At 36.3% G+C, this 19,827-nt stretch overlaps 1 protein-coding gene across 1 annotated transcript in view; it reads left to right on the plus strand.

The window, feature by feature from the left end:
* The window catches only part of LOC149255724 (BolA-like family protein), a 143,590-nt gene that overhangs the window by 66,528 nt on the left and 57,235 nt on the right, over positions 1 to 19,827 (plus strand). The window contains exon 2 of the mRNA XM_089460556.1: positions 1,041 to 1,108. Within this exon, the coding sequence (XP_089316682.1) occupies positions 1,041 to 1,108 (68 nt within the window). The remainder of the gene's footprint in view (positions 1 to 1,040; positions 1,109 to 19,827) is intronic.

The raw sequence follows: 19,827 nt of genomic DNA on the forward strand, positions 1-19,827 counted from the left end.
TTGGTTTGAGGAGGGTCTAGAAGTTTAGACCTTACCACTCTTTCTTGTAAGGTATAATGAATTGAATGCCATTGCACGAAATAAGCTTCCAAGCTTCATCCCCATCCAAAGATTGAATAATAGATTTCAGACATGAGATAAGTCTTGTTTATCCACAGTGATGACACCTACCCTTTGTTGGTCCATTGGAGTACAACAAATGTGCCACTCAACACGATGGAAGCTTATTTTTCCTTCTCATTTAGCCTAGAAAAAGGCATAAAGAAGCATCTCAATCTTAGTATAGGGTGTTTAAACTCCTTTTGAGCTCTTCCACCGCTCCCACTTTGTCTGGTCTCCAACATGCATAAACATGCCCTTGTAGGGTACAGGTTAATAGGGTTTGGGGTATGGTCTACAAGGGTGAAGGTTGGGTACCTCTTCTCTTCTCTTTTGCTCCATCCTTCCCAAGAGTGTTAGAGTCATGCTGATATTTTGGTGACATGTATCTATTGGTAGTTTGTTTTATGTAAAGGTAAATAAGTTTAGCCTACATTGGTTATTGAAGACAGTTTTTCTCGTATTTAGCCTAGAAAAAGGCACAAAGAAGCCATCTCAATCTTAGTATAAGGTGCTTAAGCTCCTTTTGAGCTCTTCCACCGCTCCCACTTTGTCTACCCCCCAACATGCATAAACATGCCCATGTAGGGCAGAACTTAGTAGGGTTTGGGGTATGGTTTGTAACCGTGGAGGTTGGGTGCCTCTTCTCTTCTCTTTTGCTCCATCCTTCCTAAGAGTGATAGGGTCATGTTGATATTTTGCTGACATGTATCTATTGGTATTTTGTTTTATGTAAAGGTAAAATAGTTTAACCTACATTGGTTTTTGAAGATACTTTTTCTCGTATATCTTCTTTTTGCTATACACCCATTGTATATAAAGTTAGATGCTCTTGTATATTATGTTTATTGAATTGATATTATATTAATTTTACTAGACCAACTTTTTGTAATGGTTTTGGGCTGAAATTTTATTTGAACATTGATCTTATTGTGAAATAGATCAAAGAGCAATTGAACGCCGAGGAAGTTATTGTTAAGGATGCTTATGGGGATGGTCGACATGTTAGGTATGTCCTTCGCTTCCTTAGCCTGATCGATGTAGTTGAAAAATTGATTTTATTTTTCAGTTGCACACATGTTCTAGTCCTTCAAATTTCGAAGCAATTACAACTTATTTATGCCATTTCTCCACTTGCATATCAACAATTATTTGACTTACCTTTGGTGCTCCAAATCACATGATTATCATGAACTATAAATGCACTAGACATTGGCATAATTTCTTGGCTTTATGTTTGCTTACCAAGTTCCATGTACTTTGTTAGAGTTTATATACTACTTAGTGTTGCATTTTCCAATTATATGAACATTTTACGAGTGTTTTATATGGTGATTTTTCTTGTTTGGTTTGACCATTTAAGAATCTAGAAGATCCTGATTGTATACACCTAAGAAAATTAGTTGAAATGTAATGTGTGTTAAGACAACCTGATTTTGTATCATGGGACATGACTATAATATCCAATTAAATAAGGGAGGCATCTAACTATATTGAGAGCATTTTATTTTGCTGCTTTTGGTTTCTGATAAGGTGTCTTAAACCTAAGACACATTGTAATAAATTTCTTCTTTTTAACACTGATGAGTACATATTTTTATAAAATCTGTGCCCGGAACGCAACAAAAACGAGAGATTTATATCAAATTCTGAGGTTAGATTCTTCAATCGAAGAAGACAAACTACGAGGTTTTACTTCATCAACACAATGGTTGCTTGCTACATACATCCTACTAACATATTTGCAACTATAAAGCCTGCAAAATTGACAACTAAGGAGTACAGTTTTACTAAATTTTGTCATTCACCAGAAGAGGAACCGACTGACATTGTTTCTGGTTGATCTGCAGTTGCATTTCCTTTTGAAGTTTGTTGTCCTGTAGCTTGACGAGTCGAAGAGAGGTCCTCCAATTGGCTGCGAAGTGTGCCTATTTCATCACCTTGCCGATTGATCTGGTCTTGGAAGCTCAACATTCTTTAAGTTTGTTCGACCATCGTGAAGGAGAGTTGAAGGTTGCGCTGAAGAAGGGAATTGTAGTGAGTGCTATTAATGATCGGAGTGTGCAGGCATAGGGGACACGAATTGGAGGAACCTTTGCCCCCACCTCTTTGACTAGAGTTTGCCATCGCACTTCGAAGAATTGTAGGCCGTGAATTCCTACCTCTTTCACCAGCCAAAATCGTCTTGAGAGCCCAAAAATATTGCTTGCAAATTGAAGAGGGAGATAAACACAAGAAGCCAGTAAGAAACACCAAAGAAAGGATGATGTTTGATGCAACGAACAAGAAGGTAGGAAAGTTACCAGCTTCTTCCCCAGATGTTGCCAAGAAATCACATGCAAACCTACCACCATGTGAAGTGGAAGAATCTTTTGTTGCTTGTCGCTAGGACTATCTCTTTCCCTGTCAATTGTTACCGAATCAATCCAAAGTTTGAAATCAAATGGGTGAAGAATCCTTTGCTAACCAAAATCCCAAGAACAGAGTTCGGTTGCGAAGCATAATCTCAGGGAGGGAACATCAGCTCCAGCTAGAATGAAACACGACACTAGACTCTCATCCAAAGTTTGTTGGCTTAGAGGGATCCTTGCGACAGGCAGGAAACAAAGGCTAGCTCTCGCATTGTTGCCTTGGCCGTCATACTCCAGGGCTTAGATCTGTCTCAAAACCCGCAGATCTGGTTGGAAAAATCTCAGATCTGAAGATTTACTTGGTTGCTTTCCCAGATCTATTCCTGCAAACAATCTTTGAGCCCAGATCTTGCCCTCCAGGGTCTAGAATAAACTGAGATCTAAAGATTTTCTTGGCTGATTTCTCAGATCTATTCCTGCAAACAATCTTTGAGTCCAGATCTTGCCCTCTAGGGTTTAGATCTAATTCAGATCTGAAGATTTTCTTCACTGATTTCTCAGATCTATTCTTGCACAAGTGAAAAGAGAAAAACCCAATACCCAATATGTACAAAAATAGAGAAAATCTTAAAAACCCAAGTGTTAAAATTCAAAATTATGTTACAAAATTCCAGACATACACAAGTAAGTAACAAATCTATGCAAATAATTTACAGATCTATACAAATAATTTATAGTTCTATCAGATCTGAGAAGTATGAGTCCAACTCTGCTCCCAGATCTGATAATCTAAGGCTCTTAATAGCCAGATCTAACAAAATTTCCACAAAATATTTAAAAGATTTTGAAATTTTAGAGAGGTACTAGCCCAAAAACGCCCTGCAGAAAAAAGATTATCGTTAGATAAATCCTGAGGCTTATATGAAGTAGGATCTTTAGAAAATATGTGTTGAGAGTTGGTTGGTCTAACCGAAGACTATCCCCAAATGCTCAATGAGAACCTAAGAGATCTTCTGCCAACACTAGATCAATCATCAAATCAAGTAGAGAAATAGAACAAAAATAAAATTCTGAAGAAATAGATACCTGCTACTTCAATCAAAATTTAAAATGTTACCCTAGATCCAACAAACTGAATAAGATATATGTATTCAGATTATTCTAAGAGAGCTATTGATTGATAGTTTTCACATAATATTAAGCATAAATTAAAACAATGTTACCATAAATTTATGAAGAAGAACACTACAGCACGTTGAAACCCCAAAGACTTTTGCATTAATTTAAAAAAGTATACAAAAGAGCTTGAGAGCTTAGTACATGATCCAAAGATCGAATGGATCAACTGACAAATGACTTCCTATTTAAAGATAAATTTTCCAACGACTAGTTCGAGTGATCCTTGTCAAAGCAATATCGACCATTGATGAGGATTAAAATTTCTTTTAATTTCATCCGTCGAAATTTTAAATTTTTGAGGAAATTCGAATTTTTTCAGTTAAATGCATTTTAATTAACTCAAAATTAAAATTTTTGAGTTAATTTCCTAAAAAAATTGACTTTGACTTAAACCCCAGGGACTAAAGGCTTAAAATTTAGCAAAATAATTAATTTACCTTAGTCCCAAGACCTTTTAAAATTTGAATTTTAAGGACCATCGAATTTTGCCTTTGGAAAATTTAAATTTACCTAGAACCTAGAATTAATTAAATTTCTGGTTTAGGATTTTAATTAATTTTTGGTCAGAAAATCAAATTAATTAACCTATGAGGGGATAAATTATTTTTTCAACGTTCAAGACACTTTACATCATAAGGGGGAAAACCCATCTGAAACAGACCCTCACAGACTACCCATTTCTGCGACATAAATATAATCTAGCAAACTAAACAATTTGTAATAAAACAACCTAACAAATAGTTAGGATTATTCCCAAATCAATTTTACATAGACTCGATCTATAACACTAGGACTCGCCTAAGATCTCAGTGACAAAATACATTCCGACTTTGGGGTAAGACTGAAGAAAAACTTTGCCGACCATCCGAGAATGGATCGGTGAGACAAAAAACCTCCCAAAATGTAGGTCGTCACCAAAAAATTAGGTTTACCTAGGCAATTACATACATGACACAAATCTGCTGAGATTATTTACATCATATACATGCAGAATGGGTTTACATTATAACATGAAGATCAGACTGATGATGATAGTTGGACGGCACGAACACATCGATAAGGCGCTATCCCTTTTGCAAAAAAAGGGGGATGTACTGCTATGGGTCGTTGACACTTAGTGGTCAACATCTGGCTATACTAGGGGACATGTTGCTGCATCGGAGGAATGTGAGAATCCAAAACTTGCATCCACGCAACACACAATATAACATAAGTAGTGTCCATCCAAAAATCATCATATAACGTTAAGCACATGAAATATATAAGCTCTTCATTTATTAACTAGTCTAACAACATGAAAAACACATCTAACTACAAAATGAAATACTGAAATAACAGGGTATAAGGTTAGAAATACAATACAAGGATGCCCCATGGCATCAGATGTGTTCAATATAGTGCATATTGAGCATTTGTCTGCTTTCAGGCAAATCTGTCGGCTGTTTCTCAAATGTGCCATGTCCAATTCTGCACACAGTAGGACTTTTTCCTATTCGAAAATCAAGCTGCTTGTGGCCATCTAATGCATCAAATCGCTTTCTCATTCTCTTTCTCTTGCGCTTTTTCTTTGTGGCAGGTTCTATCACTGATGATATGGAACATTTTGCTTCAAAACTCTCTGATGAAGTATGTAAGATATGCATGACATGTCTTTCTTCGTTCTGCATCTGCTCTATCAAGAATGATGGATCAGTTTCACAGGTGTCATGAGTTATAACTTGATCTTTTATGACCAATGGATCAAACATGCAAGCATCAACCTGAGTCGTATTAATTTCCATTTTATCTGAGTCACCTTCAATTAGCCACTTTTCAATGGAACAAATGACCTCATAATAAGATGGAGCTTGCTGCAGCAGATAAGGCGGCTTATGATTTGTTGACGTTTCCTTGTTTCTTTCATCCTCTGGCTGATGCTGAAGTTTCTTTACCTGTATTGTTATGGCATCCATTTGGGTAGAGTGTCCAACCTTCATAGCGCCGACTTCCTTGGGATGGTTTTCCTCCATGGTCAATAACTTATTCTGAAGACATATCTTACCAACTTTCATATTTTTTATTACTTTGTCGTTATCTGCTTTTATGGTCGTCAAGCAATGTTGCATAGAGTTTATCTCTTTCTCATGATTTGCTTGTATGATAGGTAATTGATTATTATAATCGAATCTCATGATGGTCATTCCTTCATCCATGGTTGACACTCTGTTCTGAATCGAACTTATTTCTTCTTGATAACTTGTTTCCATGTCAGGCACGTGATTTGAATGATTAAATTCCATAATTGTCATTTTTTCCTCTAGGGCTAATAACTTGCTTTGCATAGAATTAATTTCCCTGTCATGATTAGCTTTCATGGTTTCCATTTTCTTAGCATGCTGACTCTGCATGTCGGTCCTCATATCCTCCATATTCTGAGCACGCTTTTCTACTACGGTGGTTACGTGATCAGAGTGTTTAATTTTCATGATTTCCATCTCCTCATCATGTTTTTCCAGTTGAGTGTACAAAGTTCTCATATCCCTGGCGTAATCAGTGATAAATTTTTCTTGATTAAGCTCCATATTTTTTACCAGCTGCATTTGACTGAACTGCGTGTCTCTAACCAACTGCTTTAGATCTTCTATAAGATGCTTATCATTCTCCCTTTCATTGTCGACATTGATTTGATAACTTGTTCCCGCTTTTCCACTATCATGGATTCGTCCTGCAACAGTACAAGTGGATGGCACATTCTGATATGGAGGATTGTCTTGAAATCTTTCATTGACAGCTGGATCCTTTACAAGATCACTCTCATTCTGTTGCATAATGTTAGGGGCACAAGGTGAGCTACCTTGATCACCATATCTATCTGCAAAAGCATTGACGATGTTTTGTAAAGAAGCGAAAGAATCTTCAGGACAACTATGAAACCAATTCAAAGCATCACCCTCTAAAGAAAAGGCAAATAGACACATTTTGACATCTTCATGTTTATATTGGGGAGAACTACAATATTTGATTATTATATGAGGAAACCTGCATAGATGCTTTCTAACAGTCACTGAATCACCACTTGAATGGCAGATTTATCAGATCTAGTGGATGTCTTTGTGCTAACCCTTCCCCTTTTAGGATCAAGTCATACATTTGAAAGTGAGCTTGCAAGTTTGTTTAACTTTCTTATTTTTTACATGGACCCATTCTTTTTAGTCATCTTGGGATACATTGTTCAATGCATGGGACAATATTGCTACTTTTGCATCTGTTATTTCCTTTTTTTGTGTTGGTTCTAAATATCATCTTTGTCTACTCCATCCCTAAAGGTTCAAGATTTTTCATGGATTGAGGACATGTGATTACTTCTTCAACCTAGATTCTTCCTCTGCACTAGGTTATGAGGTTTTTGTTAGCATTTTTTTCTCTCACACTGGGATCCTTCATTTGCTAAGGAATAGAGCACATCCAAATAGGGGCCATGTCCCATATTTTGTGTGTTAGACACAAATATGTGATGACACTTGGCTGACATGTGTTTGGTACGTGTCGTGATCATAGTTAATGTTCCCAACACGTTTGATACATGCCCTCAACGTGTCCCAAAATCCAGACATGTGTCCCTTGTGTGAGCAATCCACAACACATTAAATGATGATTTTCCCCTTTTCTTGTCATTCCACTTAGCAGGTTCGAGCTATGAGGCAACTTGGAGTGCAATTGAGGGTTATTATGTAGTGTTAGAAGGGATTCCAAGTGTTGGGCAAGTGGATTTTTCCACCAGTTCATGTTTTTCCTTTAGCAATCCACAATCTTCATTATTTCATAGAGTTTATGGCTCAATCATGAAGGCCAATTGCTAATGGTCAAAGAAAAGGGAGGAATGCTCACATTGATATTGTCCCCCCTCCATTTTCTTTAGCGTCTACTAGTGTTACAGTTGCAGGAAGTGGGGCCGCAACGACTTCAAATGCTGAGAAAACACTATTTTAGCAACATAGCAGGCTCAAGAGTAGAAGTATCCACTATGGAAGCATGTTACAAGACAATAAGGGCTTAGGACCAAACTAAAGGGGGAAGGGAATGTTCTTCGGACCTATAATTTTTACCATAATTAGTTTAGGAGCACTTACATCCGAGTTATGGACCATTTGTTGGGCAAACCTTGTTGACTTGGAACATGCCCAAGAGTGAGTGCATCTAAACGAAAAGAATTGGAAAGAGAGGCCAATGTTGGTAGCAAAATTTCGGAAAACCAAGAATGAGGATTCTCTTCCATTCTTGAGGAAATAATCTAGCAATTATCCATTTTTGGGAGTGGGAGTGCATCTCAAGCAACAAAAAAGAGGGCAACTAGTCCAATCAACTAGGTATTTTAGCGAGAGAGGTGAGATGAGATTGATCTTACCATAGGGTTTTTCTTTTCTATCTCAACTACATCTCACCTTTGTTTATTGATATGTGTTGAGCTCAAGCTCAAGGGGCTCCAATAGGGTATGTCTCCTAGTTCAGAAAAATTTAGAACCACATTGTTGGTCGAGGCAAAGAAGGAGGTGGATAAATTGCTAGAGCCTTTTAAGTCTTCATGGCCCTCTTTTGGTGTTAGTATTGTTTTTGATAGATGGACAAATGCAAGATGCCATCCACTCATCAACTTCATGGTGTCTTCCATGAATGGATTAGTCTTCTTGAAAGCAGTGGATGTTGTTGGAAAATACAAGGATGCACAATGTATGGGTGGGTTTTTTACTAGAGTTATTGAAAATGTAGGTGTTGATTGAAAAAATAACTTCGGCGGACATTTGTCGACGCGTTTCGAACCAACTAGTGTGGTTCATCGTCAGGACAAGTTGAAGAAACAGATCCAGCTTAGCATGTTAAATAGTCTGAGCAGAGTCTCCAACGACTAAATTGACTAACGGCTAATTTTGACCTTAGGACCCAGGTCAAATTATTATTTATTAATTTAATATTATTATTATTTTTCTTATTATTATTTATGGAAATAAGTTAAATTAGGTAAAAATACATAAATAAATAAAATAATTTTTATGGTTGGTTTAAAAAAGGAAATTTATTTATTTATTTAAATTATATATATATATATTAATTAAAGTTATAATATTAGGTTATTAAGATAAAAGTTAGGATTAATAAATAAAATAAGATAATTTATTTATTTATTTAAATTATTTAATAATTATTATTAATATTATATATATATATATATTTTAATTAAAATCATAATATTAGGTTGTTAAGTGATGAGTATTTTCATTCAATAATAATTTTAATGGTTAGTTTATTTTTATTATTATTATTTATGGAAATAAGTTAAATTAGGTAAAAATATGTTAAAAAATAAAATAATTTTAATGGTTGGTTAAAGAAGTAATTTATTTATTCATTTAAATTATATATATATATATATATATATATATATATATATATATATTAATTAAAGTTATAATATTAGGTTATTAAGATAAAAGTTAGGATTAATAAATAAAATAATTTTAATGGTTAGATTAAAAAGATAATTTATTTAAATTATTTAATAATTATTATATATATATATATATATATATATATATATATATATATATATATATTTTAATTAAAATCATAATATTAGGTCGAGAATTTTCATTTATTAATTTAATAATAATTTTTAATGGTTAGTTTAAAAAAAAAGAAAAAAAAGAAAGTAATTTAATAATTTATTTATTAATAATCAAATATATATATATATATATATCTATCTATATATATATATATATCTATATCTATATATTATACTTAAAATTATAAAGTTAGGATAAAACACTATATAAATAAATAAAATAATTTAATGGTTATTTTAAAAAGGTAATTTATTTATTTAATTAAATTATTTATTAAATATTGTTAATATTATATATATACATATATATTCTAACTAAATTTATAATATTAGGTTGTTAAGTTAAAAAAAATAAAAATAAAAAATAATAATAATAATATAAAAAGAGCTCAAAAACGAGGAGGGGGCAGAAAAACTGACTAAGAAGAGAGTGCTGGAATCCAGCACGTACTGATTTTCCAGCCATCATCTCTATTGAGATTGCTCGGCCTCTTTTCAATCTCAATAGCTTCCCTCAATTTATGATGATGGAACTGAGCAACTTTGGCAACAACCTTGGCCTCCTCAATACACCCCTGATGCTTGGTCTTTTCCACATGCTCAGCTAATGCTGAAGACTTGGATCTCCCATGTCTTAGGTCGGCCGCATGTTCGCAGATCCTTTGATGGATGGAGCGCCCTGTTTCCCCAATATAGGGGGTCCCACAAGAACAAGGGATCAAGTAGACACCCTTCATGTCCTTAGGGTTAACGAGATCTTTCACCGATCGGAGAGAATTGCGAATGGTGTTGAGGGGCCTAAAGGTTGAGGGAATATCATACCTTTTAAGGATCCGAGCAATCTTGTCCGTGGTTCCTTGAACATAGGGAAGATGGACACCTAGACGACTCTCTTTTGGCTCTTTCTTAATTAACGCATTTTTAGAGGCTTTACGGAAAGCCTTCTGACCCAGGCGTCTCCTATATCCATTCTCCACAAAGACATTAAGGAGATGGGATCTCTCCTTATCAAAGCTCTCACAACCAGAGATCCTAAGGGCACGAGTAGCGAGGGTGTTAAGAACACCCAACTTCTGAGCAGGGAAATGATGGGAATCGGCATGAAGATACTGCTCAGTATGCGTTTTCTTTCGGAACACAGAGTGGGAGAGAAAGCCATCCTTATTCCGAGATGTAAAAATATCCAGGAAAGGGAGGCAACCATTGACCTCTTTTTCCATGGTGAACTTAATGGCAGAGGACCGGCTGTTGAGGTGATTAAAGAAACGATCAAGCTCCTCAGGGCCATGGGGCCAGAGGAAATTAGTGTCATCCACATACCTTTTCCAAAGCTTAGGAAGAAGACGAGCTGAGGATAAAGCTTTGGCTTCGAAATCTTCCATAAAAAGATTCGCAACAATAGGGGAAAGAGGGGAACCCATGGCAACACCACAAGTCTGCTCAAAGAATTCGCCCTCGAAACAGAAGAGCGTGGAAGTGAGACAGATCTCCACCAGATGCGCGGTATCGGGATCTGTTAGGCGATAGATCACTTCCAAGGCCTCCTTTATAGGGATGCAAGTATAAAGGGAGACCACATCAAAGCTGACGAGAATGTCCTCGGGGCTAAGCTTAATATCCTTAAGCTCCTTAATGAAGGATGCAGAGTCTTTCATGAAGGACTCAGTGCGGCCAACCAGGGGCTTAAGTTTAAGGGCAAGGAACTTAGCCAGAAGATAGGTCGGACCGCCAATGGTGTTGACGATAGGCCTCAGAGGGGCCCCTTCCTTGTGAATCTTCGGTAACCCATAGATCCTAGGAGCAATGGGATTACTTTCAATGAGCTTGTGGCACAGGGAATTCACTGAATTATTAGATTTGATGGCTAGAGCCACTGTCCTAGAGATCTTCTTTAGAGGGTTCTTGGGCAGTTTTTTATAACTGCCACTATTGTGGAGATGATCTAGCATCTTCCTCCGGTAATCATCCTTGTTAAGGATGACCGTAGCTCCTCCTTTGTCCGCCTTCAGAACGACAATATCTTCGTTCTGATTTAAGGATTTTAGGGCAGAGAATTCCTCATTGCTGAGGTTCTTTCGAGGGGGCTTGATAGTGTCCTTGATATTATCCGGAAGATCTCTAATCCTGTATTCCGCACCGCAAATAATGTCCTCCACCGGGATTTTTCTAGGGGCAAGGGCAAAGTTTAGACCTTTGCCTAAAACACTGAAAACCAGAGGGGAAAAAGAAAAGCTAGAAAGATTAACGACCTTAGAATTGCGGGACATAACCTGGTCCAAATTCAAAACCTTATTGCTATGGTTACCATCATTGTTATTGCTAGAAGATTCTGTTCCATTGCAATATAAAATACTATTATTAAAATTACATGAATTATCATTATTATTATTAGAAAAATTATTCTCCGCAATAGTATTATTACCCTCATTATTATCAATATTATTATTATTATTAATAAGACTATTATTAGAATAAAAATTCTTATTATTAATAATAATGTTATACATATTAATATTATTCTCATTACTAAGAAAATTATTAGAATTATATAGATTTTTATTATTAATGATAGAGTTATGAGTATTAATAATAATATTATTGTAATAATAATAATTTTAATATTCTTATTACAATTGTTAGAATAATATAAATTCTTATTTTTATTACTAATAGTAACGTTATTATAATTATTAATATTCTTATTAAAACCGTTAGAATAATATAAATTTTTATTTTTATTAATAACGTTTTTATAATTATTATTATAACCTCTGATATAACGAACGTTATTCAAACTAAAAGCCACGATCCTATTATTACGACTGTCCCTATTATCATTATAATAATTAATGCAAAACGGTGAACCTGGACCGTCGACACCAGAAGGACCAGCCGGTCTACACCACGCGGAAGCCTGAGGCGGACATTGATCCAGCGACTGAGAGGAAGCCCTTCCTCCTCCCTGGTCAGCGCCGTCATAGAAATCGACCTTCGAACAATCACGCACCAGTTGAAACGGAGACCCCCGGGCCGGTTTTTGCAGCACATGCAGGTTAACAGTATCATCACTGTGTTCATGCTGCAACGGGGAACCAGAGGGAGCCGCTAACCGAGGAGAAGATTTCCTGTCTGCCGCCAATGCATTCAGACTTGCCGAAGGAAGAAGCTCCACCGAGCCAGATCGCAGGTTCCGAGTACCATCCGAATGATCAGCGACATCCGAATGGTTTTGAGCTCTTTTTATATATATATAATTTTTATTATTTATTTATTTATTTATTTTTTTAACTTAACAAACTAATATTATAAATTTAGTTAGAATATATATGTATATATATAATACTAACAATATTTAATAAATAATTTAATTAAATAAATAAATTACCTTTTTAAACTAACCATTATTTTATTTATTTATATAGTGTTTTATCCTAACTTTATAATTTTAATTATAATATATATATATATATATATATATATATTTGATTATTAATAAATAAATTATTAAATTACTTTTTTTTCTAAATTAACCATTAAAAATTATTATTAAATTAATAAATGAAAATTCTCGACCTAATATTATGATTTTAGTTTATATATATATATATATAATTAATTAATTAAAATAAATAAATAAATTTCCTTTTTTAAACCAACCATTAAAATTATTTTATTTATTTACGTATTTTTACCTAATTTAACTTATTTCCATAAATAATAATAATATTAAATTAATAAATAATAATTTGACCTGGGTCTTAAGGTCAAAATTTGCCGTTAGTCAATTTAGCCGTTGGAGACTCTGCTCAGACTATTTAACATGTTAAGCTGGATCTGTTTCTTCAACTTGTCCTGACGATGAACCACACTAGTTGGTTCGAAACGCGTCGACAAATGTCTCTCTACATGTGATTTACGCCGAAGTTATTTTTTCAACTATTATGGATCACAGAAGCCTCAATTCAACTATAGGTGTTGATTCTTATGTGCAAATTAGTATAGATAATGCGCCTATTTGCAATAATGTTGGCATGATTGTGGAAGCTATATATCTACACATATTTTGGACAACTTTCGCTGTTCATTCTTTGAATGTAGCACTTAAATCTATTTCTTCAAATGTGACATGGATCAAAAGTTTTATTGAGGATGCACACCATATCCACAATTTTGTACAACCCCATACTGATGCCCCTTACAATCTATAAAGAGTACACACATCTGTCTTTGTTGAAGATTGCAAATATATGATTTGCCTCCTCATTTGTCATGCTTAAGAGGTTGAGGGAGGTCACGATTACTCTTGGGCCATGGTTACTTCCGAGTTTTGCTCTTTTTGGAGAAAGGTAGATCAACCTTCTATAGAAAAGGTCAAGGATACAATTTTAGATGATATTTCGTGGGAGACAGTAGATCTTACCATTAAAATCATAGACCCTATCATCTCTTTGTTGCGGTTTGCAGACACATGCCAACCCATCTTAGGAGAGGTTTATGAGGGGTGGGATTCCATGATGGAGTTTGTGCCCTAAGTATGAGGCATCAACAAAGACTTTCTTTACCACCTGTTAACCCCCCTTGCACTTCTTGGTAGCGAAGGGTTAAGGTCCAGTGAGACTTAGTCACACTAATCTATTTCCAGATGCTTCACGACATAATTGTCGATCATAGGACCTTTTATATTAAGTTTCATCAGTTTTTGGGAAATTGCTATTTTGGGTAGTTCTACTTTTTTGATATTCAGACCATCAAGGGCCCACACATAAGATTTGACTACTTTTTCTTGATCCTGGTTAAAAAGTTAGTCCAACTGGACCATTTCACTTAGATTTGGAATGGCACTTTTTCCTCTGCTCTTGTGCTTTTTTGCATTTTGTTATTATGGCCCGTTATGTCATTTGGCCAAAAGTTGTACTTTTATGCTTTTTTGGGGGAAGACTGCCTTTTTAGGAATGTATATAATTAGTAAGTTTTTATATTTGGTAGGTGCAGGTGTTGGTTGTGATTCCTAACTAGCAACTGAGGGTTGGTTTGAGCTTCTTTTGCATGGAAAAGTGAGGAGTTGAGTAGAATCTGTCACTGACTTCCATCGTGAGATGACACTTGGTGCGGATCTAAACCGTATCTCTGGGTAAGTTTTCAAGGATTATGACTTCAATGTCATAAGTTGTGAAATAATTAATTTTTTATTTAATTATTTAATCACATAGAAAATTAGAAATAGTTTTAATGAGAAAATGGGGGCTTCTTCTAGGTGTCTTCATGAGTAAAGCTAGGGGGAAAGTGAGATTTTTCCATTTCAGTGAGGAGATGTGAAAAGCAGATTTTGTGGATGTTTCTGCTAAAGAAGTGAAGCAAAAAAGCAGATTTTGTTGATCTTTCTACTCAAGAAGTGGAGCAAAGAAAGAAAATTTTGTTTATGTTTCTACTCAAGTGAAGCAAAGAAAGCAGATTTTGTGTTGATGTTTCTATGCCAGAAGTGGAGCAAAGAAAGTGGATTTTGTGTTTTTGCCAAAATAATTGAAAGTGGAAAAGAAAGACTGGTTGTACTTACAAAGCTTTTGGCCTTTCCGACTTTTCTTTGCTTTGAGCCATTGGATCAACTACTTTGAGGGAGGAATGTTTCTTCCATATATGCATATTGGAGCATCAGTACAAGGGATGGACAATTTTTCTTAGATGCTTTGATAGCAACAAAGAGCTCACTTCTCTGTAGTCTCTCAAACCATTACCTCCAACACAAGCAAAGGAACTCACAGTTGCATGTCACTCAATACTTATTATGGTGCAACCAACTTCTTGGGAAATCTCTGATTTTGTTCAATTATGTTTGATTCTAACTCTTTGAATGTATTGGAGGTCATTGAATGGATTTTTTTTGCAGTGTGATGGTATATTGACGTGTACTTGTTTTGAATTATTTCACTTGAGGCACACATTCGTTTATTGCATCACTTTCAATTCTGTTGCCACTATTACTTTCAAAAATCTGATTTCAACCATTGTAAATTTCTTTTTCAAGAACTACTTCACTTTTGATTGCTTATCGACAAGTCAAAAGTGAAGCTTTGTTGTATGCTAATCAAGTTGAAGTTTTACACACATATTAAGTGGATAATGGCATACATCATCTGGGGACACCCCCTCAGAGATTGGAAAACACCAGTCCGAATAGAAAGACTTTCAACCGTGACAGGCTGACTGTCTAAAAGTGTCATGCAGGGTTGTCAATACAGATTTGTACGATAACATCACCATATATGATATTCTTGTCAGTAGGTGGGATAAGAATTGCACACTTTTGCATTGCTTGGCTCACTCATTGAATCCCAAATGCTACAACAATGATTGGCTTAGTGGTGGGCCTTCACGCAGATTCCCTCATGTGGATGGTGAGATTTCATAGGGAGGAAGGTGTTGATTTTCTAGGAGAATTCTAATCTTCTAATCTGATAATTACTTTTCAATGATTTTTTTTAATCAAGTTGTCTTATGTCACAAAAATCGTTAAGCAATTATACATAGAAAATCTCAACAATAATGCAATAATGAGATAGCCAAGCACAAAAAGAGACAAAATTTCACTTGGGAAATCCAAACTTGGGAGAAAACCCAACAATCTATTCTTGGAGAAATTCTTCACTTCAACAAAGTTACAATTTGATATTCATAAGTCAAATTAGGTCAAACAGACCCCAAAAATCCAACAGGTCAAACTTGGTCAAATTGCCCATAATAGAGCTCGGTCAACTGCCTCATAAAAGTGGTCAAACTGCCCATTATAGACTCTATCAAAGCCTCAGGAAAATCAGTCAAACTTACCTCGAAACAACTCTGTCAAAGCCTCAGAAAAATCAGTCAAACTGACCTTAGAAAAACTCAGTCAACTGTCTCAGAATTTGGTCAAATTGTGCCTCAGAAAATTATGTTCAACTACCTCAGAATTCAGTCAAACAATGGCCATAAAACTTGGTCAAAGAGTGGTCAATGTTGTTCAAGCTTCTGTCTTCTTCTCCTCTCTCTCCTTCACATGTGTGGATAAAGAACAAATGATTTGTGTGATTCAAAATGTTGTTATCAAGTGAGGTGGTCGAGTTTGAATTTATAGTGGTCATGACTCATGAGGTGCCCAAGGGGCACGTCTCCTTGTGTTGGGATGACCTCTACTTTGGGGCTGACTTGAACTTTTTAGAAGCAAATTAAATTTAAAATTCAAATTTAAAATTTCTTCCTTTTGATTTCCTTTTAGGGTCGATTTGGAGTAGCTGGGGAATACTGACTGCAACTATCCAAAAATCTACACTCCCTCTTATCTCTGGAGGTATTCACCTTGACTTCCTTAGAAGTCCTCTTTGCTGAAAAATTTCTCCATCCCAAGAAAAGATTGAATAAGGCTGCTATGCGAATGTATCCATCCACTTCATGTTCTTAGCTTAAACCATGTGGAAAGCATCCTACATCAACATCATGCAAAGGATCTAGTTACCCACTAGTCAAATATCCTTTGAAAATGGATCAAGTCACCCACTAGCCAAATACCCTTTGCGATATGGTCAAGTACCCCCTGATCGGAGTAAACACAAAGTAGTCCTGGATCACCAAGTATCCAAGTCGTCACCTGGAACGAGGTCAGTATCGCTAACCAATGATGAAACCCTCTGTCAATTTACCATTCCCTCATGTCATCACATGATACTTGAATGGTAAAACACTTGCTTGATGCTATGGGGTACTCACTCTACCCACTAGCCAAGTAACCCTTGGCAATATGGTCAGAACCTTCTGATCAGGGGAGCACTTCAGGCCCTGATGCTCTCTGGGCCAATCTCCCTAGCCACATTACATGGCACCTGGTCAATACCCTTGACCTAAGGAGAATATTTTCCCTTGATGCTACAACATCAACACTCCCTCTAACTGAGGGAAGCATTCTCAACCACTCCAAGCTTGTCCCTAAAGTAAACAAACTTCATCCTAGGGCAGAGGCTTTATGAGAATGTCAATGACTTGCTCTTCTGTAGAAATCTATTGGACCCTCACTGCTCCCTTCTGTACCATGTCTCAGTACCTGATCTCAATGTGCTTCAACTTGTCATCACGATCGTCTGCAGCTCCTGATCAAACAATCTTGTGAGTAGCTTTCGTAGCCACATTGCTTCATGGCTCGCCAAACTAGCTGCAATGTACTCAGCCTCTGCAGTGTTGTGTGCGATAGATGTTTGCTTCCTATTCATCCAGGATATCATAGCATAACTCAAACTAAAGCAACACCCTGATGTGCTCTTCCTGTCTTCTACACTCTTTGCCCAATCTGAATCTGTATATCCCTGTAGCTGTACTTCATCATTTGAGACATATCTCAATCCATATCCAATTGTAACATGCAGGTACGTCAACACATGTTGTGCCGCATGCCTCGACTTAACCATAAATTGATAGACTTCCATTACTAGATCCATCAGCACAACTGCTTTTTGGTCAGCCTAAATTGGTGCTCCCTTTGACACTGAAACAGATCTTGCTGTGGCAATCCTAGCTGCTTCCTCTGCCACTGCTGCTTCCTCTGCCACTGCTGCTTCCTAGTCACTGAAGCGTATTTGTTGCATGACATGGTCCACTCATAGAAGGCATACTACTCTTAGAAATCTCCCGTCTCCGAGCATCTAGTTTGACAATCTCAATCCCATGACATCCACTTGGATGGCTGGTCCTTCCACTTTGCCTGGTTGTTTATATAATGTGGGATCCACCAAATCTGAATCAGAGCCTCTCAACTTCTTTAGATTGGTCACCATAGGAGTGTTTATGGACTTGCAATCCATCATCCCAAATCTTTGAACGATCTCAAGAGTATACTTCTCTTGATCAAGGAAGTAATGCATCAAATCTTGATCCTTCATCTTGAAATCAGAGGTCAACTCCCTCTGACACTCAAGTAGGGCTTGACTGCTCCCTCTATCAGGGAAGCAAATCCTCCTGCCACTGTTGCTCCCTTTGTCATGTGAGTCCTTTTGCTCCCGTAAAAAATAGGTCATATAATAACAAGATCAACCAAGACTCAACATATATCCATCAATTCCAGAATACGATGCCTGAGGTTCGTATAAAACTTTCTTTAGTTTGCAGACATGAGACTCCTTCTCATGTATAGCAAAGCCCTGAGGTAGTTCTATGTACACTTCTTCCTCAATCACTCCATTGAGGAAAACGGTCTTTACATCCATCTGATGTAATCTCCAATCCATAATAGAAGCAATAGAAATAATAATTCTAATAGAAGTGTACCTGGCAACTGGAGCAAATGTCTCCTCATAGTCCTCTCCCTCTTTTTGGGAGAACTCTCTTGCCACAAATCTCGCTTTGTACTTCTTTATGTTGCCATGCACCGTATGCTTGATCTTGTATATCCACTTGGAAGTCACCGCTAATTTTCCTTTAGGTCGTGGCATAGTTTTCCTCCATCATGGTATCCTTCAAGCTTGCTGGCTTGCCTGCTCCCTCTGAACTAGGAGCTATTACGATCATCTGGCATGATTTTAGATGTCAGTACAATTTCTCCCTCTTGAACACAAATCACTCTAGCTGAGTTTATGCCCGATCTTGGGAGAATCCTCTTGTCACGAACTTTTCTTTGATCTTCTCGATGCTTTAATTTGCTGCTAGAGCCTTGGCAACCTTCACGATGTCCCTTCAAATCTCATTAGGAGGTCATGGAAGAAACGATTATAACGAAGAAAAAGATATCAAGGCAAGAGGTTGACCAAAGATAAAGTAATAATCAAGGAAGAAAGATATGAACTACTTATCTTTTGATTTGAGTATTGTAGGGAATTTGTCAACTCCCTCATGATCCTTGCCATTATGCAATCTCATTAAGCTAGAAATGCTCATCCTGTCCTCATCATCAACTACTAATGCATGTTGTTTTCCTTTCCTTCCTTGCATGAATTGAATGAGCTAGGGTTTCTTCATCCTCAAGTTATCCAACAACCCTAAAGGCTCAACTGCAAGCTAATGACATTTCCATGCTACCAAGTATACACTTCTACTGGCATTCAACATTCTTGGTCACATTCTAGGGTTTCACAAATCCTTGGGACTTTTACATTCAAGTCATAACCTTAAGGTCTTCTAGGTTTACAAACCCTAAGTCTTTCAAAAAATTCCATCAAACTTGTCATGTGCAAATTCTTTGTTCATACAACAACCCAATGCTCCACTAGTATAAAATCACCAACAAGGTCCCTTTCTTAATGTTGAGAAATGATGCTTGTAGATTAAGGTAGATTTCTCTTACTTGATAGTTACTTGTGAATGTTTGTTGGCTTCTTAGATTTTATGTTTTCTTCTTCATCAAGTAATTACCAAAAGCACAAAACATGAAGATCACAAAAGACAAAGAACACAAAAAATTAGGCTTCAAGCCAGGGAAAAACTCCACAAGGTGGAAAACCTAAGAAATCCTCTTCTTATAGAATCAAATCAAAATGAGATATCCAAGACCCAAGACCAAGACTGCTAGAAAGACCCAAGTCAACCCTCCTCCAAGCCATCTCCAACAAGTCATAGTCAACAAAAGTCAAAGATGGTCAAATATTT

This window comes from Pinus tabuliformis, chromosome 7 (genome assembly GCF_031772625.1).
Source record: "Pinus tabuliformis cultivar Carrire ecotype Pingquan chromosome 7, CPIR1, whole genome shotgun sequence".
Taxonomy (NCBI): Eukaryota; Viridiplantae; Streptophyta; class Pinopsida; order Pinales; family Pinaceae; genus Pinus; species Pinus tabuliformis.